The following is a 25,150-nucleotide window of genomic DNA, read 5'->3' as shown; positions in this document are numbered from 1 at the left end:
CCGCCGAAGGCCCGAAGAGCCTCCATGACTGCCGAGCCGAGGCGACGATAGCGCAATTAACCAGGCCCCCAGCTTTTCAGTGACACCTATCTCACCAAGCCCCGCCGGCTACGCTAAATGATAAGATATCTACATCGGCCAAATATCGGGCTGACAGTATCCTAATGGGGCATTATCCACAAAGACCAGCCCGGAGTCTATTTCCCTCATGCACTGTCGCGACCGGCTTAGCGGAAAGCTTCGGTATCAGTTGACGCCTGGAGTCGGCTCTCCTGATAGCACTTGCTACTTCCCCACCGCGATATTTACTACTGGATAGGGAGCTGGGCGCTTGAAGCGGTGAGACATCTGAAAATGCTCGACGGCCTCTACGGCAAGCATCAATTGAAAATTTCAAAGACGCTACATGTACGCCCATGCAATTGTCATTGACTGTCTAGGAGTGAAACCACCGTGATAACCTCAATTGCATATCAAATACCCTCTTTCACCCGGCGAGAGAGCCTCCGGTGCCTGGACCCTGAGATCTGAGGCCAGACCTTAGGTGTCTGAAAAGGTTGACTTGCAGTAGTTAGCCCCCCAACACCTGCAGCTCTTTTACTCAAAGATGTTACACCGCAGCCCTCCAACCAACGGCTGCGAGGGTCTGAGCCAGATTAAATGCTCCGATGCATGGACAATCAATTGGGGTTTCGCTTGCCCACAGATTACTTCGCAGTAATTTAGGACCATCCGCCCCGACTGCTTTGCCCTTCGGTTGCAGCCGGTGAAACTATCTCGTAGGTATCTTGGAGGCGACCTTGTGTTCGAGGTTCCGGACTTCTACAACCGGGATAGTTCTCAATCCAGCAGCTGTCTCAGGCTCTGCCCTTGTCCAGATTTTCATACTTCTCGGTTGGATATTCCGTGATCGCCCAAAGCTTTGACGTAGGATCCACGAACTGGTGGTGCAATCTGTTACAACCTCCCTTTGACGTTGTATGGTGTTCAACATGTGCATGTGTGTCCAAGCTCATAGAGGGACATCCCCTCCATCCCGCACCTGCAGCACACCGTCGAGACTCTGCCGCCTCAACCGTCCATCAACCCTCCAATAGGCGCTTTTCCTTGATGACCCCAGATCGGACCGCCATTTTGTGGTGGGGGACGGAGACGGGTCGGACTCGGAACAGGTCCCGAGTGTATCGTGATTTCTCCTCATTTACCTCCTGATTCTCAGGATCTGATGCCACGCCAGCGCGGGGATCAGATCAGAGCCCCTCCAATGACGCCAGCGCTGTCGGCCGTGATGTAATTCGGTTGAGGCGACCGAGACAGAACGGTGTCGCTTGTCTCTCAACGACTTGGTGCGTGGATGGATGGGTCGCAGCGGATGGGCGAGCCTGCTTCCCCAGATGCTCGTCCGGCGGCTCGTCGGTCTCGATGTAACTGCCGATCGAACCATGGTTGAGCTCGGGTACAGCAAGTTGTGTGCAGGCGACGGGTTGTCATGTGCGAGTTCGCTCTAAGGCGTAGTTATGCATCGTGGATCTGCTGAATTCACATGTGATTGATCCCCTCTGGACGTACCTTACAACAGCCAGTTGTCATATTGAAGGTTACCTTGGAAAAGTAACGGCTTGCTTGATCACTTTCTGACATCTAGTGTGACCTACCGATAATTGAGATAGTTCTTCTATTCCATTGGAACCTCGATAGGTATTAGTTTATAGACTATGGTGCATGTTATGCTGTAAGCTGTCGCCGGTAAGCACATCCGCCAACCTGTCGTCTCCAATATCGGGAATACAGGTACCGATCTGTTCACTCTTGACGCAGCGCCAGATATGGAGACTCACCTCAGTGTCAAAACTTTAATGCATGCACCTCAGGGTGTCTGGGATGACGAGCGACCATGCCTTGTCCCAATATGTCACTGGCCGTCCTGATACACATCTGCTATCACGCAATATCAACTAGGACTATGTACTTGCTGCAGCGCTCATTCTCTCGCTTCATTGGGTAGCCTAGACAACTCCAACAGCATACAATCATATTTGGTCTCTTGCAGCAGAGATAAAACCCAGCAAATCAGCTGCGATCATGTCGCTGACGTATCTTGATTTTCTTATCGCGGGACAGTCGTCCGGTCTTTTCACATGTCAAGTCATCTTGGAACTCATCGCAAGCCTTCAAGAAATAGACTTTGCACTAAATCATCGATTGTGAGACGTGACTTGTCATCTACATCAAAGAGAGTATCACAAAGTTCATGGCATTATGGGTATCAGAACTGAGCCTCGTAGCTTGGAGGGTTCGGGTCAACGCCGTTCATGCCCATCGCCCGTAGGAAGCTCAGCACCTCGTATGCAGCCTTTGCAACGTCGATGCCCCTCTTCCTCCAATCATCCTCACTCCATATGCCTCCCTTGAGCAAGTTGTCGGAGATGACTGTGACGATGAAGCGGACATGGTGGTCCTCCGGGGACCAGCCGTCCTTCTCTGGGTGGTAAGACAGGTATTTGACCGTCTTGGACTTGATGGCGTCTTTCGCAGCCTGTGCCGTCTTGGTTTTGTCTGGCTCGGGCGAGTTGGGGTTGCGAGCCAGGAAGTCACGGCAGAACTCATGCCATGAGCCACACACGAAGGGACCGCTGATCCACTCGCGGAACTGGGGCCCGTCTTTCAGTGGAAGCAGCTCGAGAATAAGGCGCTCGTGCTGCGCGGCGAGTGGAGAGGTGGAAGGATAGCCCATCGGAGCAGGTCGTGGGCCGGGAGACAGGAGGCTGTCTGATTCGGTGAGAAGAGTGCTTGGTCGTAGGTCTTCACGGGAGCCCTGACAGCCCATTGATGACGAGGAACGTGACGAGGTGAGGAGGGACTTTTGCAGCTTGGACATAGAGAAAGGCTCGCCTGGCTTGACGGAAGTCGAGCGCTGGGAGAGAGTTACAAGTGCTTTACCTTATCTTATATCACTGTCACTCCAGCTTCTCTGTCGTTTCTGGTGATGGCTTATCGGGACAACCGATTGAGGCCGCTTGAAGACGCACTTGGCGTTCGCCCTTCTTCGTGGGATGAGACCGCATCTGGATAGCGGCATGCAGCCATCCTGTGGTTGCTCGAGGCGTGATTCGATCATCAACCAATAGACTCGAGCTCAAGAGTGTCATTACGCGGCTTTCGAGGCTGGTTATGAGTGTTGCCTAGCTTTGGAGGGGCACTTCCTCGCCAGCTGCTCATTCCCGGGCATGGTAAAGACATGTCTCCTCTTAAGTGCATCGTACTTGCTCGTAAAAAGAGCAGAATCTTGTTTCGTGCATATAACCTCGCTTACTGGAGCTATCACACCCTGTTGAGCAATTTCAAGGCTGCGAACATGCTCAAAGTGCATCAATCGACAGACTTATCAGGCAAGGTGGATGATCAGCAGTAGCACTTGCCTGTTCTCCAATCCAAGTGTTGCAGAATGGGAAACTACTGCGCCAGCCGCTATGGTCCGTGCTCTGACGGACCCCACGGCGGCAGCTTCCAGACGGTGTGGTTGCCCCTGCACAAGCCACCTCAAATTCTGGGATAGTGAAGGAGCGACAGCTTCAATTTCACACCGTGGACTCATCACAATTCTCACCAAGCATCGAGGGAACAGAGTCCTTTCATCAATTGACATCAAAGAATCAATCCCTCTGTTCTCTCTTTGCAAGCCTCGTTCATTACTCTAGGTCCAAATTGTGCCTGCGATTGCCATCAGGCCGTCTTTTGTGATCGGGTGGTCCGCTCTTCTGAGAAGCGCTCATGGTATTGAAGGTCTCTGATCTGTGAGACCGGGCTTCAATGTAAGCGTATTTCATCTTCATTGTGCCAATTGCCGAAGCCTTAAGCTCTATATCGACCCCTGTATCTTCCTCGGATCAACTTGATGGTTGGATATATGTCGTGAATGTGTTCCTACGCTTCTCACTGTCTGTCATGAGCGGTTCGTCGGCGAGATGCCGTCTGTTCCGAGAATGATCAAGTGTTTCAGAATTTTCATATTTCTAGTCATGTGAATTACGTTTTCTAGATCAATTGGTCATCGTGTACTTGGTACGAAATTGACTGAGGTACTGACAGCAAACATAGTGTTGCGGCAGGAGACCATTGCCACCATGGACAGCATCAACAACGACGAGAAGAAAATCGCTACTAAGACATCCGAAGAACCGTCTGCATTCTCCTGGCTGTAAGCAACCTAGAAGATGCTCAATTTGCACGAGGAAGTCTGACAAAGTCACAGCGATCCGCATCCTACCTTCGTTGTCATACTCGTTAGTCCAGATGAAATTCCGTTTGGCATTCAGAAAGACTTTCTCTGCGCCAAGTCAAGTTACTATCGCGAGTATTTCGAAGCCAGTGCTGAAGATGAAAAGGTAGAATTTCTTGTCAAGCTTCCCGACACGCCGATCGAGGCCTTCGCCTTCGTTCAGAACTTCATGTACACTGGAGAGGTCTTTCCTAATGCGCAGACAATCCCGTCGTACGAGATTCTGGTCGATGTCTGGAAATTGGGACATATTCTGAACATTGAAGGCCTCTGTGACAGAACTCTGGAGGCGATGTCGGAGGTTCGACGGCTCACTGACACGATCCCCTCCACGCCTTTGCTGGTCCAGGTGTGGAAGGACACGCCAGAGGGCTCATCCCTGAGGAAGCTACTCCTGATGTGGGCTGCCGAGTACATGAGATCATCGGAATCACGCGCCGAGTTTGCCAAATCCTTACCGCAGGAGGTTCTTAGTGAGCTGGTAGTGGCTATGAGCTCCCTGGACACCACCCCCGTCGTGCAGGTCAACGGATCTACGTCTGCAGGCCATCAAGCCCGCAAGAATGTGCATTATATTGAGGAGGAGAGCGATGATGGCTATGCTGCTGTTGCGAAGAAACAGCGATACTCTGATATCCTACCTACCACATCCACTCAGTCCACTCCCAAAGCAGGGCCCGGTCGGAAACCAGGTCGCAACTCCTTGCCGGGACCCAAGCCCCAAGGGAGACGTCGGTCGAACAACGCTAATGTCGGAGATCTCGAATTCACAATAGGGGACAAAGTGAGATTCTGCGATGATCTTTTGAATCGAATGCTCTCTGGGCCTGGTAAGCTCTTGATCTTATCTATTCATTCTCGGGCATTCTGTTGCTCTATCATGATGAGTTATCTCGGCTAATGGACTCCAAGGCTTCTGGACACGCCTCGTCGGCCCTTTCAAGGAGCCTGTTGATCCCGCCACGGATGGCGTCCCGGACTACCTGGACAAGATTAAGCGGCCGATGGATCTTGGCACGATGAAGGCGAAGATGGACGCGCATGGATACACCAGCGACGAGGAGTTCCTCGGGGACATGCAACAGATGTTCAACAACTGCTATACATACTGGAAGCCCGGAGATCCCATGTATATCGCCTGCCAGAAGCTGGAGAAGACGTTCCAGGAGAAGTATTCCCAGATGAACAAGTGGCTGGCGAAGATGGACGGGTTGGAGGATCGCTGAAGCAGGAGTGTTCGTCATAGATGCCTCTCTTCAACGCCTAAGGCTTTCAACTTTCACTTCTCTTCAAACTTACTTACCTTCAATTTCGCTACCCTTTTTCGGCCGGAGACTGTTTGTCAGGGCTTTCTTTCTCGGTGTTGGGAGCTGTGATCAAACTGGGCTTTATCTTCCATGAAAAAAAGGTTGTACTCTACGATATGCTAGGACGGCTATACATAATCAGGGAACGGATGAAACGGAAAAGCACAACCAGATTGTTGTCCATTGGCGTTATCTTATATCTCCAAATTGTTAAAGCAGCGTTACGGACCATCTCAACAACAGAAGGAGTGGGCAGGAAAGATAGAATATTCTGTTCTTCAAATTACCTTTCTTCACACGTAGCTCTGCCTATCATCACGTGAATATAATCTTTCATGTTGGCCAGGTCATATATCTTCGATGGTAAGTTGTCATGCTAGGAAGCTGCGCTTAGTGCATGCACTATGACCTCGAGATTGAGGATCACCGATATCATGACCGGCAGAGACACACCCGACAGGAAGAGGCTGTAATGCAAGCGATATCTGTGCCGAGGGCAGCAGCAGATTGTCTGCAGAATCCTCCACCGAATGAACCGAGCTGCTAATTCTTCCTACATCCTTGTATTGACACATTCGAATGAGCCGCTCTCGGTTCAGATGCTATATCGATACAAGACATGGTAATGCTTCCAGAAGCCATTGATGTCAGCATACAGACATACCTGCATCTGGTGTCATGATGTCATCTGCAGCCTGTCCCTGATATGTCTATACCGTGTTATTGTGCAAAGTGTGAGTGCATGTGTTTCTAATTATGCAGTGGGCAATTTGAAATGTCATGCATCAGCCAGCCATACAGCCAGCTCTGGGCGCCAGTTCCTGAGACTGGGGGCGGGCAGAGCGCGAGACAACCAATAAGAGGCCCGTTCCTGGCGGGCTCTACTGCACCAGAACAAAATGCAGGAACGGCCCCATGGATTTAGAGCGATCGCCGGCGAATCAGCTAAATGCGGGCAGGGGTTATTTCACTCTAGTTGGACCACGTTGATTAGCCTCTTCCTCCTTTTTCCCATGTTCCCATCCATGATCTCTCCTCTTCTCCGTTTGTTGCGTGTCCTCGTCCATTTGCCGCCAATTCTCATTTCACTTGTGCAAATAGCTTCCTCCACAAGGCTTGCTGGCTCTCGCTGGCCTGCCAAGATTGTCCATCGCCAGAGCGATCCGCAGCCTTCTGGTTTAATTGGATCTGGGGCCAGACACTCTGACACACGTATACAGACTCCGCTTGAGCGATTGCCGTTGGCTGCTGAAGCCCGTCCTCCTCCCGGATCTTGTCTTCTTTCATCGCCGTCTAGCCTCATTTCGCTTCCATCTACTCTACAACCCACGGCTGTTAGTCTGGCCGTTGAGTATGCGTCCGCAAGATGGGCCAAGTGGCCGGGCGGCGTCTCTCTTTGTCGCAATCATGCTGCGTTGCATTTCTTCAAGGGCCATGCTCTTGGTAGCCCAGCAGGCGCGCTGCTTCTTTGTCTGTCTGTCTCTCTGTCTGTTTGTTTGAGTTCCTCGATGTCTAGTGATGCTGTCTTTGTGTAGTCGTGAGAATGAAGCGCAACAAAGCCGCCAAGACGGAGCACTTTGCCATCGGTGGCGCCCAGGCCAGTCGAAATCTTTCAATCTCACCTCTTGCAAGCGACCAGGGTTTGGCCTGGCGCTCGCTGATAACCGTGTGCTCTGTTGATGGCGCTTTTGGTGGCCATGACCGGGGTGTGGGTGGTCTTCGAGGTGACAAGGGCCAGTCAAGCCCGTCTGTGAGTAAAATTAAGGAGACTGGCTTGGGTGACCTTGGCTGCTACCACAGCACCCAAGCACCACACACACAGTCAGACAAGCCCACCCTATTTATCGCTCTCTCCCCCCAAACCGCCTGCTTTGTACTGTTTTCTGGGGTTTTCCTCTTCTGCTATCCGTACCGCCGCCGTGTTGACGCTTCGTTGACGATACCTTCGTTCACTACTTCTTCATAAGAGTATTTTACTCTGTCCATTCATTTACCCACCGCGCAACCGCTCTTTTTCGTCGTCTTCATCGCATCGTCAACCTCAGCTTTCTCCCACCCCCGAGACCAAAGCAGAAAACAAACCGATACATATTATCACGAATCACTTCCGAGAATCACAAACCCAGCAAGATGCTTTTCAAGTCCGCCTCCGCCCTGGCGTTTCTCGCCGTCGCCTCTCATGTCATCGCTGAGCCGATGCCCTACAAGCCCGTCAAGCTGACCATGTCCGTCCGCGAGATGTTTGGAATTGTTGGTCGCGACGACTCTGGCTACACGCCCACTCAGCAGTACTGCGGTATGGGAGCGACTTGCGCTGAGGCCTGTGGTGCTGGATTCGACCAATGCGCCTCCAAGGACAAGTCCATCCACTGCTACAACACCGCCGCCGCCCAGACGTGCTGCCCTGATGGCAGTGGCAGTAGGTTCTCCCGAATATAGACACTACCGTCCGGGTGTAGGACATATTGCTCACTCTAATCTCACTTTCTAGACTCTTGCGACGCCGGCTTCTACTGCACTGCGGACACTGATGGCGAGACCTTCTGCTGCCCCGAGGGAATGGGCCTGGCCGACTGCGCAGTCAAGTACGGCGTGACTGGCAGTCTCAGCTCTGAAATCCCGACCCCGACCAGCACCTCCACCTCCAGCACCTCGTCGTCGTCATCGACGTCTTCATCCGCCTCTAGCACGTCTACTAGCACGTTCTACGAGGCCAAGAACACCACCACCACTGTCAAGTCTACCGGCTATGCGACGACTTGCACCTCAACTTTGTCCGCCGAGGTGACCTTCCCGTCCGCCAACAGCACCTCCCAGATCGTCCCGGTCACCGCCACCCCGACTCCGTCAACGGTGCCGCTAAGCGGTGCCTCCGTTGCGGGCCCGGCTGGCGCTCTAGCCCTGTTGGTCGCCGCCGCCGTTGCCGCGTTGCTGTAATTTCGAACCGTCATTCATCAAAGTGCTCGGAGGAACACGCCATCTAATACCGGCACGGCCATGAGTCATGAGTTACGATCCAAATATGCGGCATCTTCTCTAATCACCTCCACAATCCGCCCGACCTAACCATCATCCCCCAAAGAAAACCCTCAATTTTTTTCTGTGCGATGTTGGATGACACTGTTGGCTCTTTCTTCCGCTATGGAACATTGCAGCGCAGTGGCGGCCTCTTTCGCACCTCGACGGCAAGGAGTTTCAGGCATTTGGTGGAAAAGATTTGGTCTGCTCCCGCTCGCGGCGGCGGGAGGGCCTCTTATTACTTGCATCTTGCATTGTGTTTAGCTTTACTTTCTATTCTACTACGATACCCAGGCATGCCTCGGGGCCTTCTTGTTCTTACTTCGCCCAAGAGACAATAATGACATTCCAACATTGCACAGTCCTGCTCCTCATTTCTCATCGTCCAGGTGACACTTGCATTCTCCCCCTGCTGAAATTGATTCTGCTGACCGAGCGGTGTGAAAGTGCTTTTTTCTTCTCTTTTGAATGTGTGAGGTGTAATGCGTTGGTGGAGAGGTGCGGGCGACTGACACAGGTGTCTCGCCCACAAGGTAAGGAAGGGTCACGCTACTGCAGGTACGACACATGTCTTGAGTCTTGGTCCCGTCCGCCCCGGCTCCACACCCGCCAACGTTAGGACAACCCAGACAAAAAGCCCATACATTCATCCCTTTGCTCCAATTGCCGGACACCACGACCTCGTGCCAAGACGACGATGCTATCGGACTGGTCATGTCTGCGAAAATCTCGACGCCTTTAGCGCAGACGAACCCGCGCACTCTTCCTCTCTGCTCTCATCCCGCTACCACTGTGCCTTGCCTGGTCGCTTGCAGGTCTCTATGCGCTGCGACAGGTACACGCCTTTGCGTTTGACCCTTACTCGGCTGCCAGACGATAACCTGGAGCCGTTGGCTCTGGTGGCCGGTCTATGCGCAGCGCTGCTTGAGGCTGTTCAGATTCTTTGTGAGACAGTGTCTTGCATCCCGACGATATAACGGTTGTGAGACCCTTGCGGGTGGCTTTAAAGGGTCTTTCATCATGGACATCTGTTACAATCGACCGTGGTCAAGCAGTCAGTTGTGAATCGTGCACGCTGACGGTATTGCACGGGAAAGCAGTGCAGACGCTTGCTTGCATTTACGAGCTGTGGGCAAGCCCTGATATTAGATCCAGGCGAATCATACTCTAGAAACAAAAGGCAAAATGGGTATCACAACACCTGGCCGTTTCCTGGACCAAAACTCCCGGCACGATCAAAACAGCCTCAACGCCAATCCCATGCTCTGATGCGTGATCACGCCAAGGACTCGTTCCACGGCAGCCAGCTCTGTCTATCGAAGCTGGGCATGCACTTCACCATGTCCGGCGGTCCCGCCCAGTCGATCCGCAACGGCAAGTCGCCCTCGTCCTCCACCGCCGTCCAGTTGCTCGCGTACCCCTTGTCCTGCTTGATGTGCCGGCCCCTCTCGTCCGTGTACTCGAGGTTGACGCTAGGGACGACGGCGATCTTGCCGTACCCGTGCCACCACATGTCCTTGCAGAACAGCTGCGGCTCGCCCTGGAAGCACTCGCCCTTGGCGCTGACGCGGAAGTCGAGCGCGCGCTCGAGGACGGGGCGCGCGGCGAAGGTCACGGCGCCGTTCCAGCACGCGAACGCCTGGAAGGGGCGGTGCGCGGCGAGGCGCGCCAGCGTCGGGGGGTCGCGCTCGAAGGGCCGCAGCGCGTGGGCCCAGCTGCCGTCGTCGGGGATCTCGAAGAAGGTGTCGCCCGTGATGCCGCGCGCGACCCAGACGTCGTAGAAGGCGGGCGGCTCGTCCAGCCCGCTGAGGTACGCCCAGTCCATCGCACACGTCATGTCGGCGCCCTGCGCCACGCGCTGGTGCGCCAGCTCGAGGATGTCCTCGGCGCAGAGGGCCACGTCGTTGATGAAGATGACGGTCGCGTCGTCGGCGAACGACAGCGACGAGCCCGGCAGCGCGAGGGCCGCGGCTGTTGCGTTGCGGCTGTTGCGCAGCGGCTCGAGGGCCTGCGACCGCAGCTGGGCGAGCTTCTCGATGCGGCCGCCGTCCTTGGGGTCGATGGCGCTGTTGACGAGGAAGTACTCGACGCCGAGCGCCTCGAGCTCGGGCTTGAGCAGGGCCAGGACCTCGGCGGTGCCGTCGTCCGAGTTGCCCTCGACAATGGACAGGGCGGTATGTCGGGGGCCGAGGAAGCGGATGGCCTCGACCACAGAGCCCATGAGCCGGGGCATGAGGTCCATCACCTTGCGCAGGTCGAGGGCGATGAAGTACTTGTGCTTGCGATCCCACCTCGACACTGTGAGGTGCTCGTATCGGGTGCTGTTCACTGCTGGGCAGGCCATTCGTGGGACGCTGGTGTCGGCTGGGTCCATGATGGCACGGGCATATTCCCGGGCTTTGATCATCAGCTCTGTGTTTGCTTTGTCTTGGTTGTTTTCTTCATTTGGCCCCTTATCCTTGTCTGCAGCGTCTTCTTGCTCGTGCGAGATATGCTTGTCTTCCTTTACATCTTCTTGTGGCTTGTCCTCACTTGTCGGCTCGGTTGTCACCTTTTCCTTTGGTCGCTCAATCGCAGTTGGGCTACTCTTCCCAGCAATCGGAGAAGTCTTCGTCGGAGCAGGGAGCTGGACTTGTGCCTTCTTGTCGCCATTGTCTGCTATTTGTTTGCCTGTCCGCCATGAATCTGGTATCCTGTTCAGTGCTCCACACTTAAAGCATAGGTAAGCGGCTGCAGCCTCACGCCAAACTGACCTGAATAGTGCGAGATGTCAAGGCCGGAGCTGAAGCTGTCATAGCTCACGAATAGATAGATGAAAAGCAAGAGGACGACTGCTGCTTGGCTGTACAGCAACAGCCTGCGTCTCATCATCTTTGCGATCATCGTCGGGGAGCGAATAGGTGAGAGGAGGAGGTGGGAGGTAGAGGTGGAAGAACAGACGGGAAACGCATGTAGGGTAAGGTAGGTTCGGGGTGGACCACACCACCGGGACCATTATAAATGGTACATACAAAGAAAAGATGGAGGGTAGGCGAGGTAGGCAGCTGGGTAGGTAATCGAGTCGACGGCAACGCGAGCAGTCCGAACATGTGCATGTGCATGTAGGTTGATTCGGAGCGGCATGTTGGTGGCGGGCCAAGCAACACGACATACTGGACTAAATTAGAATAGAAACTACCAACAGCCTACTGCTGCTGATACTACCACCCTATGTACTGTGCCAACACTATGCTACTCTACTCGATCCTATCCTTCGTTCACAGCCGTATACGAGATGGGCGGTGGCCCGGCGGCCGCGTGCGATCGAATTCTCCGCCCACTTACAAAATCACTGCAAAGTGACTGACAACGGCGGTTGTGCCCGGATCGGCGCTTGTGTCGGGCTGGTGCTCCGCCAGAACAGGGCAGGCCACTAACGGCTGGTGATCTGACTCAAAATGCCCACTATACGTGTCGTGCTAGACTAGTTTAATGTAACGGCTGAATAGAGCATCTAGGACTCTCCTTCTGCACTGTTTTATCTCAGTGCCGCCTGCAGTTGATCTGATTGACTCGATGCTCGCCAACCCGCAGGGTATTCCTTAGAATGAGCAAAAAAAACCTTGTATAGGAGACAGGAGGGCCAAAGTAGGCACCTCGGACAGTCAGATGAGGATAAGTAGGAAGCCAGGCTAAGCATCCTGCGTCATGCGCCCTTAGTACAGCACCACCAGCCTCTCGAATACGAGAAACCTGAACGAGTGAACCCGAGCAACAGTGAGAGAGAGAGAGAGAGAGAGAAAGATCGTGACAGTGATTGTTAATCCCCGCTACCTACTTACTACAGTGGTACTAGACTGTGCGGTGGCACGTTGCGGCAGCCTGCAGATTGGATGTGAGTTTAAAGGTTAATGCCCCCCGCCCGCTTGGCAGCGCGCTCCACCGCGTCCTCCTCAGTGCTTCCTCAATTGACGTTGGGGATGTGTTGTAGGTCGTTACTTGTGTACGATGGTAATACTGAGTTTAGATTAGTCTTCAGCCTGAAGAAACCACTGTCGCAAATATACTATCATTCTCTCTCTCTCTCTGTGAATTGCTGAGACTATAAGATGCCGGAAGGGCACTCAATGCCCATAAATGGCTGTCACTTGTCGTCCCGTAGTCAGCTCCTCGCTGGCTGGCGGAAGAATGTTTTCTGCCTCTCGGGACGTTGACTCGTGCTCTAACGGCGCTAAGTCTCCGTCACGATTCAGCAAGTGTGTGACAGACACATCCGCCGCTCTCGCTGCTGCTAGAAGTTCAGAGGAAAGCTGGTACCGCGAGACATTCAACAATGAGATACTGAGATACTGAGACTATTGAGTGCTCTGTTGTATTACTTGACCACTCTAGAAGTACAGCGCTGTGGGACGCCCACCGTGGAGGCTGGCGGGGTCTTCTCAACCACTTACACCACCGGGTATGTGTCTTGCCTCGCTAGATCGCTACGCAGTGGGTGCCTGTTTGCTGTGCAATAACCTACTGAAGCATACGACGCTGGCCATCTTACTTTGATCCTATGTGCGTTGCCGTGGTTTGATTAGGCCTGATCACAGCGTGGTCTAGGTATCCTTTAAGTGAAGAGTTGCACCAAAGCTTCACTTTCTCCCACCGACAGAACAGGTGCTTAGTCACGCCACGCGACAGCTTCCAGAACGCTGGGTTTGAATTCGTTCAACCCTATAACCGGGACCCGGGACGGACCCGAAACTTTAGATAACAGGTCGACTTACCTGTTCTCTTCACTCATCGAAAATAATATAGCTTTCGGATGGGATCTCATCCTCGATTCTGGGAAGTAGGCAACAAGATAGAGTGAATCACTAAGCCCAGGTCATGCCGTGATATTCCATGGCGAGAATACTTCTAGAGTCTCGGCGGCCACTCAACCTCATGAGTCAGCTACTCGGCTGGAACTCTTACCGAATGTTGTTTTGACTGATAGTATAACTTGATAGAAAACCAATTCCAGTTTAATTTCCTGATTGAGAACTTTCCTTAGTTGGCGACTTAGTCTTCTGCTCAATAACGGGAGCATATCCCACTGTTAACCCTAACCCTTTCAGACTCGTTTTTGGCTTGAGTCTCGGACTCCTGCCAGATAGGGTTAAGGTTACACGCGCTATCAAGCGCTGTGGAGCTCTTCACCTCCCCTGTCAATCCTTCACCAAAGTCGCCCGTGTGATCAAGGGCGTATAAGAGCGACAGCCTCATGCCATATGCCTGCTGCTGCGCGAGTTAATTTGAAATGATAGTCTTTTCACCTGCTTTCAGTACTAGAGTGTCGATGCCACCTGTTCAATCATGAGTAACATTTCCTCTGCCGCGGGTTGCTTCCCAACGGCTGACGAGGCATTCGGGCCCGTTGTTGACTCGTGCCGTAATGACTTCGACTTCACTATCGCTTTTGAGCAGTACTTCTTCACCATTGCCCCTGCGGCCCTCCTTTTGATATCTGCTCCCCTACGATTAAGATATTTGAGCAAGTTGCCCTCCGTTGTTGTGGGAGACCTATTCCGTATCACCAAACTTAGCGTCATTGCCGTTTTTGCTGTCTTCCAATTAGTCTTAGTCGCCCTATGGGCTTCTCAGTCAAAGACATTCGGAAGGGTGCGGACGGTATCCGTTGCGGCATCTTCTGTGTCACTTGTGTCGAGCCTGGCGTTTTGCGCTCTCTCATACTCTGAGCACGTCAAGTCTCGCCGCCCATCGTCCATTCTCAATGCGTACCTTCTCGTCTCGTTGATCTTTGATGGCGCCATCCTCCGCACTTTATGGCTTACATCGTTGCCAACCACCATTCGTGCTATCTTCACCACCTCGTTTGCTTTGAAGGCTATCTTACTACTATTAGAAGCAAAAGAGAAGAAGGTCTCCCTTGAAACAGACGAAAAGGGGCGCAATCCAGAAATCACAAGTGGTCTTTACAGTCGTGGTGTGTTCTGGTGGATGAACCCATTGCTGAAGGATGGGTTCGGCCGCCTTCTCAAACCCGTCGACCTTTATTCCCTTGACGACCAGATGCGAACGGAGTTCCTGAACGAAAAGTTCTGGCATACCTGGAATCGAGGTTCGTACAACTATACATGTTCGAATAAATGTCGTACTCGCTAACCGCCTCAATAGCAACCTCTTCGAAAACCCATAACTTGATACTCGTGTGTGCGAAGATTCTTAAATGGCAACTCCTAGGCGTCGTTGCACCGCGGCTCTGCTTACTCGCATTCACGATTTGCCAGCCCCTTATGCTGAATCGCTTCCTGTCATTCCTTCAGAATCCGGCGGAGAGTGTCAACATTGGCTATGGCCTCATCGCTGCGTACGGTCTAGTGTATCTCGGAATTGCCCTATCGTCTAGCTTCTATCGTCATCAATCTTTTCGAACTGTTACAATGCTGAGAGGCATTCTCGTATCTGCTGTCTTCACTCGGTCGACGAGTCTGAGCACTGCGGACATTGATAACTCTGCTGCTGTAACTCTCATGAGCACCGATGTATGTGGATGAAGAGAAAGACTGTGTCTAATTGCTGACAGTTCACAGGTGGACGCTATCGTCAGGGCTATGCGAGAAGTTCATGAGTTTTGGGCCAACATCATTCAGATCGCTCTTGCCGCATGGTTATTGAGTATCAGGATCGGGTTCGCTTGCATTGGCCCGATCATTGTCTGCGTCTTGTCACTGGCTGCAACAATGCTCTGTTCGAAGCCGTCACAGATGTACATGCTAGCCTGGGTCGAGAAAGTGCAGGAGCGAATTGGTGGGTGCTCCCCTACCCTGGTGTCCCTTTCTTCATCACAATCTAACTTTACGGTCCAACAGGTATAACTTCCACTATGCTCGGCCACATGAAAAGCATCAAGATGAGTGGTCTCGGACCAACACTAACCGCCGCGATTGCGAACCTGCGTGTCAAGGAAATCGATGCGGCAAAGCCCTTCCGCATGATGTCGGCCGTCACGTCTGGGCTTGCACAGGTCCCGGTTCTGATATCGCCCGTGGTCGCTTTCGCCTTCTTCACCATCACATCGGCCAAGACAGGCGAGGCACTCGATGCCACACGCATGTTCTCGTCTCTCTCGCTTATCATGCTCCTCGGCCAGCCCCTGTTCTGGATGTTTGAGACGGTCATGGATGTGTCTGCCGCCTTGGCATGCTTCAAGAGAATTGAGGCGTTCCTAGTGAAATCCGACAGAACTGACAACCGCGATGTAGCACCTGGATCATCGCAGGTAAGCATTCCGAGCCAGAGTAGTTCGACGGCTCAGTTGGGTCCTGGCATAGAATTACAGACTTTTGATCATTCTTCTGGGGCTGGCAAGGAGGTAGTGTCAAGGAGCACCGATATTGTCATAAGGAATGCTTCTTTTTCGTGGAAGGAAGACAAACCTGTTCTCAACAATGTTAATATGGAGGTGAAAGTGGGATCCCTTACAATGATAGTTGGCTCTGTTGCTTCCGGAAAGACTACACTTTTGAAAGGACTCCTGGGCGAAGTTCCAGTGGTTACAGGTGAAATCAGCCTAAAAAGTCAGAAATCGGCTTGGTGTGAGCAAAGCCCCTGGCTGATTGTAAGTCAAGCTATCACATCAGCATCTCTATCTTTTGAGACTGAATTTATGTACCGGCACAGAACGATACAATCCGGAATAACATTATCGGCTTCTCGAACTTCGACCCCGAACTCTACCAATCAGTCATACGTTGCTGCGACCTCGACAAAGATGTTTCGCGTCTCGAAAACGGCGACGAAACAGTGGTCGGAAGCAAAGGTATTACCTTGAGCGGCGGCCAGAAGCAACGTGTGGTATGTATGACTGAAAGGAAATATTGAAGTGGCAGTGATAAGAGCTAACGAAATTCACTCGCAGGCTCTTGCTAGGGCCGTCTATTCTCGACCACAAGTGGCTCTCTTTGATGACATTTTTAGTGGTTTGGACAACCATACATCCAAAACAGTGTTTGGACGCTTGTTTGACAGAGAAGGAGGATTGCTCAGACAATGGGGCACTACAATCATTATCGCAACCCAAGCAGTCAAGTTTTTGCCCTATGCTGATCAAGTAACTGTTCTTAAGGATGGGACAGTCAGCGAAAAAGGAACCTTTGATGAGCTGCTTCGCTCTAGTGGCTATATCAAAGATATCTACCAACAACCTACGCCAAATGACGATCAAGAGACTATTGAGTCTATCAGCTCTGTTGAAGAGACCGTAAAACAGCAAGGGCAACCCATGAGCCAAGGCACTGAAGCACCCGGAGACAAGAGGAGACAGCGCGGAGACTTTACCGTCTACCGCTTTTTCTTCGGGCAGGTTGGCCTATGGCTCACTGTTGCAATGCTCGTGGTTGAGATCTCCTGGGCCTTTTTGGAGAACTTCCCAAGTAAGGCCCTCTCATACGAAAGTTTGAAATTGTTCTGACTCTTCAAAGCTGTGTGGCTCAATTTCTGGACCGAGGCGAACAATGAGCACTCTAACCAGAGGATCGGATACTATCTTGGCGTCTATGCTGCACTGCAGGTTCTTGCAGTGCTGGCATTCGGGCTTATGGTCATGTAAGTCCGCCCTTGCTTGACCGGACTTCTCCATACTGATCAATATAGGGTTGGGTTAGTCTTTGTTGCAGCTCGAGCAGGGCTCCAATTACATCAAAGTCTGCTACAGACGGTCATGTGGTGAGCAGATATCTGATTACGCTTCATAACATTCGCTCACGAGAGACAGGGCGCCATTGTCACTGTTCAATAAGACAGATATTGGATCAATCACAACGAGGCAAGCTCTTCTCTTAGTAACATTTACCATCCTGTAATTACTGACAAAGTGGAGTAGATTCTCGCAGGACATTGGTCTCATTGACAGGTCTCTTCCTCTGGCTTTAATTGTATCGTTGGCTGGTGAGTAAACTTGACCCCTAGAATGAAAGGCTGCTAACTTTTACCCTTGACTTCTTCGGGCTTTTCGCAAGGTCGGCTCTACTTGCATCTTCGACTGGTTATCTGGCTATATGCTTTCCTTTTCTCGTGGTAGTCTTCTATCTCATTCAAAAGACATACCTGCGGACTTCAAGACAACTGCGATTTCTCGATCTTGAAGAAAAAGCACCGGTTTAGTAAGTCGAGCGGATGCTAGATCTATCCTTTGCATGGTTGCTAACATGAGAAACAACAGCACACAGTTCCTAGAGACTCTAGGCGGTCTGCCCACAATCCGCGCCTTTGGCTGGGGAAAGTCGGCCTTAGAGCTGAACCACAAGCTGGTTGACAAGTCCCAGCGACCATTCTACCTCCTCCTCATGCTCCAGCAGTGGCTGACCCTGGTGTTGGACCTGGTTGTGACCGGCTTAGCTCTGCTGATCGTCGGTCTCGCAGTCAGACTCCGCGACTCGGTGTCGGTTGGGCTGACTGGTGTGTCGCTCGTGCAACTCATCTCCTTTGCCGAGACGCTAAAGCTGCTCATTCAGTTCTGGACATCTCTTGAGACGTCAATCGGCGCGGTGGCCCGGATCAAGAACTTCAGGGAGGAAACACCGGACGAGAGACTGCCGGGCGAGAATCACGCGCCGCCGTCTGACTGGCCGGCAAGCGGCGCCGTAGAGATCCGAGAGATTTCGGCGTCTTACGGTGAGGATCGTGAAGCCAAGGCTCTCGACGGGATTTCACTCTCCCTGAGCGCGGGACAGAAGGTCGGGATCTGTGGGCGGACGGGGAGCGGCAAGTCCTCTTTGCTCCTGGCCCTTCTGCGCCTTCTGGATCTGTCCTCAGGAAGCATGACGATAGACGGCGTCGATTTGTCGACTTTGCCACGGGAGGAGGTACGCTCACGCCTTATTGCCATTACGCAGGAGAGCTTCTTCCTCCCTGGCACGATCCAGCAGAACATCGACCCATACGACGCCGCCACTCCAGAAGATGTCGCATCTGCACTGAAGAAAGTGGGCCTGTGGGAAACGATCGATGCAAAGGGCGGTTTGGCTGCCAAGTTCGAGGAGGACATGCTCAGCCATGGACAGAAGCAACTATTCTCGCTGGCGCGTGCGATACTGCGGAAGAACAGAGGAAGAGTGGTGCTTTTCGACGAGGCGACGAGCAGTGTTGACCACCACACTGATGCGCTGATGCAAGAGATCATCCGCGAAGAGTTCCGTCATCACACGGTCGTATCGATCGCTCATCGACTGGAGACTGTTGTGGACTTTGACCGTGTTGTCGTGCTGGAGAAGGGGTGTTTGGTTGAAGAGGGCAATCCGCAGGAGCTCTTGATAAGTGGCAAAGGCAAGTTCAAGGAACTCTGGGATGCGAGTCGCCATGCTGGTCGATCAAGCTGAGGCTCTGATGACTTAAGCATAAGTGGTCGTAGGTGGAAGTTAGGGTAGTAGGATATGTAAATTAAATTAGATAGTCTATTATTTTCCTGTATGCTAAGCAGCCTTTGAAGATGCTGAAGATATCTACATGCCTTCTAGTTCTAAATCCGTCTCCACTGTGATCCATCGTCCTTTGCCAGCTCGCTGTGACCTGATGTGTCTCTCAACACGACGTCCGGCCACGATCGTCTCCGTATACTTATCCGCTTCGGCGGACCTGTTGTCGCTGGGTCGGGAAAACCCAGATCGAAGGATCAAGGTAGTAATCTTACCCCAGTGCCCCGACCAGTCCACAAAGTCGTGCTCGGCCGTCCGAGTAAGAGCCTGGTTCCACGACGCACAGCCAGTGAGGTCGAGGTATTCGAGACCGTAGAGATTTCTGCTCAACCTCCGCAGGACCGAGATGGCCTCTGACCAGTCGCCATCAAGGGAGTGGCTGTACGGATTGGTGCCGCCATACTGCACCATCCTCCCTGAGGCTGTTACGACGGATGCAAACTTTGCGTTCGGTGTGAGAGATGGCTCCGGCCAGTATGCCAGGCTGAGGTGAGTCAACCTAGGCAGGTGGCTCGAGAATGCAAGCAATTGCTTCCACGAGACCGATGAGCTGTTTTGAGGGTCGATGGAAAGCGACAGATGCGTTAGGGTTGGCAAAAGTGGAAGGTGTATGGGCAATTGTTCTGGCGTATCCCATGAGTCTTGAAGACTGTCCCGAGTCTCTCCTGGTACTGGAGGGAAGAGAAGATCCGAGAGCTCTCGGAGCTTGAGCAATCTTCCCAAGGCTCCTGTTAAATCGAAATGTTGGATGTCACCGTTTAGGGTGCTCGGAGAGGGTGGTGGCTCGTTTCCATAGCCTTCATCTGCAGGAGGGGGGAGCAGAAGGGACTTGAGGTCCTGTAACGATACTCCTGGCTCATGCCATACTCCAAGATATGCAATAAGAGCAGCTCGGAGATGGCTAGGTAGCGAGTACAGGTAGTATTGGTTGTATACGCGCTGGTATTCCCAGTCGATAGCAATACTCCGAAGAGAGATATCAATCAAGCTGCCGCTCTCAGGACGGTAAGCGTCCGGCAGATCTCGACGCTCGAACCCAAAGTCAGGGAGCGCCGAGTCATTGCCCGGCCGCGGAGCATGGCGCGACAGGGACAGCCAGCTACGAGGCGGCGGTGGTCCTGGAGGGAGTCTCCGGCCTCGAGGATCGAGACGTGTAGGCCGTCTCGGTGGAGGGGCTGGAGTCTCGGGTAGCTGGAGAATGTGGCGGATAGCTGGCGGGACGCTCGGGGCCGTCAACGGTGCGACGCTCGCAGAGGGCTGGCCGTTCAAGTTGGCCCGTCGCAGATCAGCGAGCAGTTCGTTTACGCTTCGCCCAGGATGATCTAGAGTTGCCGCGGGAAGTCAGCCATCGTGATCTCGTCCGTGATAAGCCACGCAACTAGCAAAGCAGAACGGGGATGGAGGAACGGCTGGCCGCGTGAAGTATGCTTGATTGCTTGCTTGCTTGCCTGCCTGCCTGCGAGGGGGTTTCATCAAAGAAAGACTTGCCATCCTTGCCTCCATGCGGGGCAGAGCTGCGGCTGCTGAGAGAAGCGGGAGCTGTGGACTGCGGTTTCGAGTACTTTGCCTGATGTCTCTTCTTAGGCATAACAGAGCCTGTTGAAGAGAGGGGGAGGGAGGAGGTTGGTGAGAGACAGACGAAACGACACGAAACGAAACAAATCAGAGCAGATGACAGGCAGCGCGCGCGCCCCGAGACGGTTGCCAGCAGCTAACGTAAGGTGTGAATCAGACGCAGGATGCAAGTGGAGTGGACGACGATGTTTGCCTGGAGGGGATCCTGGAGGGTCTCTGGGCTTCTGATTCGACGTCATCCAAGCGAGTCCTCCCCCCCCTCGTGGTCTGTGCAGGGCGTCCTGCTGCACGACACCCGGCGTGTCTCCACTGGAAATATAGTGGAGCAGGGGCGGCTCCGCAGCCGTCAGGGCCACTACCACTGACGTCCAGCGCTTCTACCCCCTTGCCAACATGCACGCCTCCTGCGTGGCATCACAAGACTAGCCTACTTGATGTACCTGATGGTCTAGGACAAGCCAGCTTACGAGCGTTTCCGATGCCCGTCACGGTATATGATATGACCACCTGCCAGGGCTAGCCTGGTCAGGAACGGCATTTCCCAATCAGGCCCCTGAGATGGAGAGGGAGAGGTTGCTCCTGGGTCTGGAGGCTTCCAGAATACTCGCTTAGCTCTTCCCTTTAGGATATATTGGCAAGGAGGGCTTCCGATGTGTGCAGGTGGACGACGCGGAGGCCGTGACGTGAATCTCCCTGAGGTCAGGTCTTCTCGTCTGTTTGTCCAGGTCCAGGTTCACGGACGCGTGGGAACATCGGGGGCTAGGGGGCAGACTAGGGACTTTCGTACGTCGTCAAATCCTGGCTGCGGCCTCTCATGACTTTCTGCCTGACTTATCACGTTGCTTGACAGCCAGCCCAATCATGTCCGTCAGCACACCGGACGCCTCCAGGTCTCCCCTATTCGGTGACACTGAGTAGCGGTGAGGTGTCACGGTCTCGCATCTAATCTGGAGCATGCGCCCACTGGGGGAAGTCCCGTTGCCTTGCTCCACCGTGGCGACTGCCATCTGCCCCTTCCTAGACAATGTCCTTGAGCCCGACGAATGTCCTTGATGCTGCTCGTCATTGTAGAGACGTCCGAGCTGCGCCCTCGGGCCTTCTCTGCCGAGTGCCCAGATTAGAAGTTATCGTGTCTCAGCCCAAAGAATAATATGCTTCCCTAGCTCGCATACAACGAAAACTGCGGGCGAGGTAATCCGAAGGAGAGCACGGCGAATCACGCTTTTGATCACGTCTCCTCCAGGCTCGGTGGGAAGTGGGCATTAGCCTCCGCGCGTGAGACAGTGTCTTGAGGACGCAAAGAATCGAGTGGCGGGCCCCACGGGGCGATCTTGGTTGCCCGCAGCAAGAGCCTCGAGTGGCAGAGCAGAGCGCTCACATCGGGCATTGTCGAGCACTGCCGGTCATCATGTCGAGACCAGTTGCCGTGCGACACCAGCGGGCACGACCAGACACAGACACCCCCGGGTGCCCATGAGGACGATCTTGATCGGCTTGTTGACAGCTTCTCAAGCGGACGCAAGGAGACGGGTCTTAGCTTAGGGCCTGTCATACGTTACCACGAACGAGTGGAGACGCGTCTGCTGATGGCCCAGGCATTGCCAGTTCGTTGTGTCGTGTAAAATGGCTCGAGGTATGAAAGGGCTTATGCTTCTGGCCGACCTCATCATGGCAGTAATAACTTTCTGAAACAAATCAGATGTACCGGGACATGTAGTAATCGGTTTGATTCGAGGGGGTTGTTCGACGCACCAGTAGCCACGTAGTTCATGATCAATGTCAGACAGGTCAGGGGCTCCCCGGGCCCTGAATAACGACCTTCTGGTTGTTGAACTCATTGACTGATCCAAGGAGCATCCTGGATCGAACGAGGTCTGTTGATCACTGCAGCAAGTGCGCCGCGGTGCGAGCTTGAATTGAGAACAGTCTGGTGACAAAGACTGCGAAGAAGACGTGGTGGCCATCAAAGTTGGCGGCGACACATATCATCACGCCCGATTTGGAAGCGGTTAGCGAACGAATCCGGAAAGTAAGGTCTCTTTACGCCATCACTTGCGGTGCAAGAGGAGTGTTTGAGCAACGTGGTTGAAGGCTAGATTGTTCGATATAAGTCTCATCTCATGTAGCGCAGACGACGGAAAGACGGCTACCAGGGCCGTGACATCCATTCATGTGGTGTCCATCCCAGGAATTCGGATTTTTGTAACTCTTCCTATTCCTAGGGACCTGCTCAGGTCATGAACAACGGAAACAGCTGGGTTGGTGTAGGTTTTCTGAAACACAGCTGCTGAGTTGCCATTTAGAGACAGCGCGCCTTCCATCTAGGTAGTTGAACAGCCGTCCGTGTCTTCGCCCACGTATCATGGCAACGGCATCCCAGGAACGCGCCATGGAGCAATCATGATTCCCTGTGGCCCATTGCGTACGGATCTTAATATCTCCCAGGCCTATCAGCAGTGCCCTCATGCGATCGGGCGGAGAACTCCTTTCACAGTACGGCTCAGGGGCATCGAGGAGCTTGGGTATGACCTTTGTGTGTAACCGCAGTCTTGAGGTCCTTGTAGATCAGCGAATGGATGAAGTGTTCGCATAACTTAACTATGGACGGGCATGTTGTATGTACTGGGGCTGGCGGTGTTCGACAATCAGGCTTGGCTGTGGTCAAAGAGTGTATGGATGGGTGCCTCGAAGCGGTAATGAAGGCGAGTCGCGCACATCGGATGCCTCGTTCTGATGCAGGGAGTCGTGGTCGATGATTGTCGCCCAGAATCTTGCAAGGCGGCCCAACCCAGCCCAACATCTTTCTTCCGAATGAGGCGGTCAGTTGGTATACGAGGTGACTCCCTCCGTGTTAACCATGTCCCGTCGACTTGGTTTGCATGGTCTTTGGAGATGTGTAAACAGGGCCACAAAACCACCGTCGATCCTTATAGTGAGGTCATGCTGATAACAACATCAAAACTCAAGTTCAAAAGATGAGTGTTGTTTTCGACATTCTGACTAGATCTAGCTAAGTCTGCTTGCACCGCATATGACCATCTCCGGCTATGGTGTAATCATGAAGCCATGTTCTGAGACTAGGAATGAAGGATCGCGCGACTCCTGATAATGAAGTATGGGATTGAGACATCCCCACACCCATGCCTGGAATTCAACTTGAAGATTTGGCTTGCATACTGAAAGTGCATCGAATGTGGCTGTTGATCTCCGTACTAATGACAAGAAAAAGATGCTCTGAGGGTAGGTCGGGTCTCGATGCTTCTGTAAAGACCACGAAATGGCACTTACAGGAGCTCTTCTAACGTATGGCCCGGAAAGTGCTCGCCAGACTGAACGCTGGGGGCAGCACGAATCAGATGGCTTGATACCTAGGTCATAAGACATACCCAATAATGGCAGACGGAAATTACTGATTCTATAACATGTGTGCAGAGCACAGGTTCCGAGCCAGACCAACATAAAGAACGGCACGAAGATCCGTGGAGTACCTTTTCGAGATCCGAAGTATCTCGCTGTACTCGGTTGTCTGGACCACTAAGTGTGGGGTTTGAAGTCGGCGTCATAGTGTCCCTGCCTTACATGCACCGGCTTTGTGAAGTGATCGAGAATGGTCGGATGTGAAAGCCTGGCAGAAACAGACGCATGTGAGGGGTTCTGAAAAGGTGTGGCAAGAGTTGCAGGCGGGAACATCTTAGGTCGACAGCCTGCATGAGTGAATGGTGTCTTCTCCCCCTGCAAGAAACCCAGAAGGTCTCACACATCTTCACGCTCCAGGCTGCCTCCTCTCAGCCTCGACAACATAATGAACACGCTGCTACTGAATGGTAGGCTTTCCGGCTAGTGCACCCTTGCCAAATTGGAAATGATGCTTTGCCCCTCTACTGATTCTGCAAGAACTGGAAACGGGCCAGGGGTGCCCGAATTTCGTCACAAGGATATGAGGCACTGTAAGGCGTACGTTGACAGGATCTCGGTCTTGCGGGGGCTGCTGCAGTAGCCTAGGATCATAGAGTGTGTATACCGACGCTGGTCGAACTCGTGGAGACACCGACTTTTGCTAAGGCGCCTCTAAACTTCTAAACCTGTGTGTCGGCTTCCTGCCCGCATTAGATCAGAGGTTCTGGGATGGTGTGGTGCATGCTTCTCGAAAATCGTCATCATCATTCTGAAGAGCAATGCTTGTTGTCTACGCCATTGGCGCAGGCTGTTGCCGTCCACCCTCTTTCTCATCTGTTTTTTGAGTAGAAATCGCGGGTGCCGAGCCAATAGTGACTGTGATTCAGCAGCCCGATGCTGTCTATGACACTTCACCGGCCTCAGCCGGTCGAAAAGTGAAAAGTGACAAAACACATTTCGTCGTTGCGTAGTCAACCACACCAAAGTAGACGATACTTTGAGGTTGTATCTGGGTACTGTACACGAGGATCCAATGAGACTTGAACGTTTCCTGCGCCTTTCCAGGCGTTAGGCACCCTTGATCTTACTTGGTACGAAGACTGCATCCTTTTCAGATTACTGACATGGCTATG

At 53.0% G+C, this 25,150-nt stretch overlaps 5 protein-coding genes across 5 annotated transcripts; 3 read left to right on the top strand and 2 right to left on the bottom strand.

The window, feature by feature from the left end:
* Positions 1-2,266: 2,266 nt before the first annotated feature.
* On the bottom strand, positions 2,267-2,734 carry UCRPA7_3442 (hypothetical protein; the record flags this gene model as incomplete). The annotated part of the gene is made up of 1 exon (XM_007915937.1): positions 2,267-2,734. One exon carries the CDS (start codon positions 2,732-2,734, stop codon positions 2,267-2,269), a length of 468 nt encoding a protein of 155 aa, XP_007914128.1.
* Positions 2,735-3,445: 711 nt separating this feature from the next.
* On the top strand, positions 3,446-5,505 carry UCRPA7_3441 (putative tfiid associated protein; the record flags this gene model as incomplete). Its single annotated transcript, XM_007915859.1, has 4 exons — positions 3,446-3,473; positions 4,099-4,198; positions 4,253-5,109; positions 5,192-5,505. 4 exons carry the CDS (start codon positions 3,446-3,448, stop codon positions 5,503-5,505), a joined length of 1,299 nt encoding a protein of 432 aa, XP_007914050.1.
* A 2,211-nt stretch (positions 5,506-7,716) lies between these two features.
* On the top strand, positions 7,717-8,523 carry UCRPA7_3440 (hypothetical protein; the record flags this gene model as incomplete). The annotated part of the gene is made up of 2 exons (XM_007915998.1): positions 7,717-8,005; positions 8,078-8,523. 2 exons carry the CDS (start codon positions 7,717-7,719, stop codon positions 8,521-8,523), a joined length of 735 nt encoding a protein of 244 aa, XP_007914189.1.
* A 1,357-nt stretch (positions 8,524-9,880) lies between these two features.
* Positions 9,881-11,475, bottom strand: UCRPA7_3439 (putative glycosyltransferase family 69 protein; the record flags this gene model as incomplete). Its single annotated transcript, XM_007915870.1, has 2 exons — positions 9,881-11,289; positions 11,358-11,475. The coding sequence occupies 2 exons, from the start codon at positions 11,473-11,475 to the stop codon at positions 9,881-9,883; spliced, it is 1,527 nt and encodes a 508-aa protein (XP_007914061.1).
* Positions 11,476-15,014: 3,539 nt separating this feature from the next.
* UCRPA7_3438 (putative abc bile acid protein) lies at positions 15,015-18,950 on the top strand (the record flags this gene model as incomplete). Its single annotated transcript, XM_007915874.1, has 7 exons — positions 15,015-15,116; positions 15,165-15,381; positions 15,444-15,853; positions 16,255-16,428; positions 16,700-17,006; positions 17,055-17,178; positions 17,795-18,950. The coding sequence occupies 7 exons, from the start codon at positions 15,015-15,017 to the stop codon at positions 18,948-18,950; spliced, it is 2,490 nt and encodes an 829-aa protein (XP_007914065.1).
* Positions 18,951-25,150: the final 6,200 nt, after the last annotated feature.

The sequence above is a fragment of the Phaeoacremonium minimum genome, assembly GCF_000392275.1.
Source record: "Phaeoacremonium minimum UCRPA7 unplaced genomic scaffold PA7_03_scaffold_270, whole genome shotgun sequence".
In the NCBI taxonomy this organism is placed as follows: domain Eukaryota; kingdom Fungi; phylum Ascomycota; class Sordariomycetes; order Togniniales; family Togniniaceae; genus Phaeoacremonium; species Phaeoacremonium minimum.
Note: the sequence above shows the minus strand (reverse complement) of the source record. Positions and strands in the feature narration are given on the sequence as shown.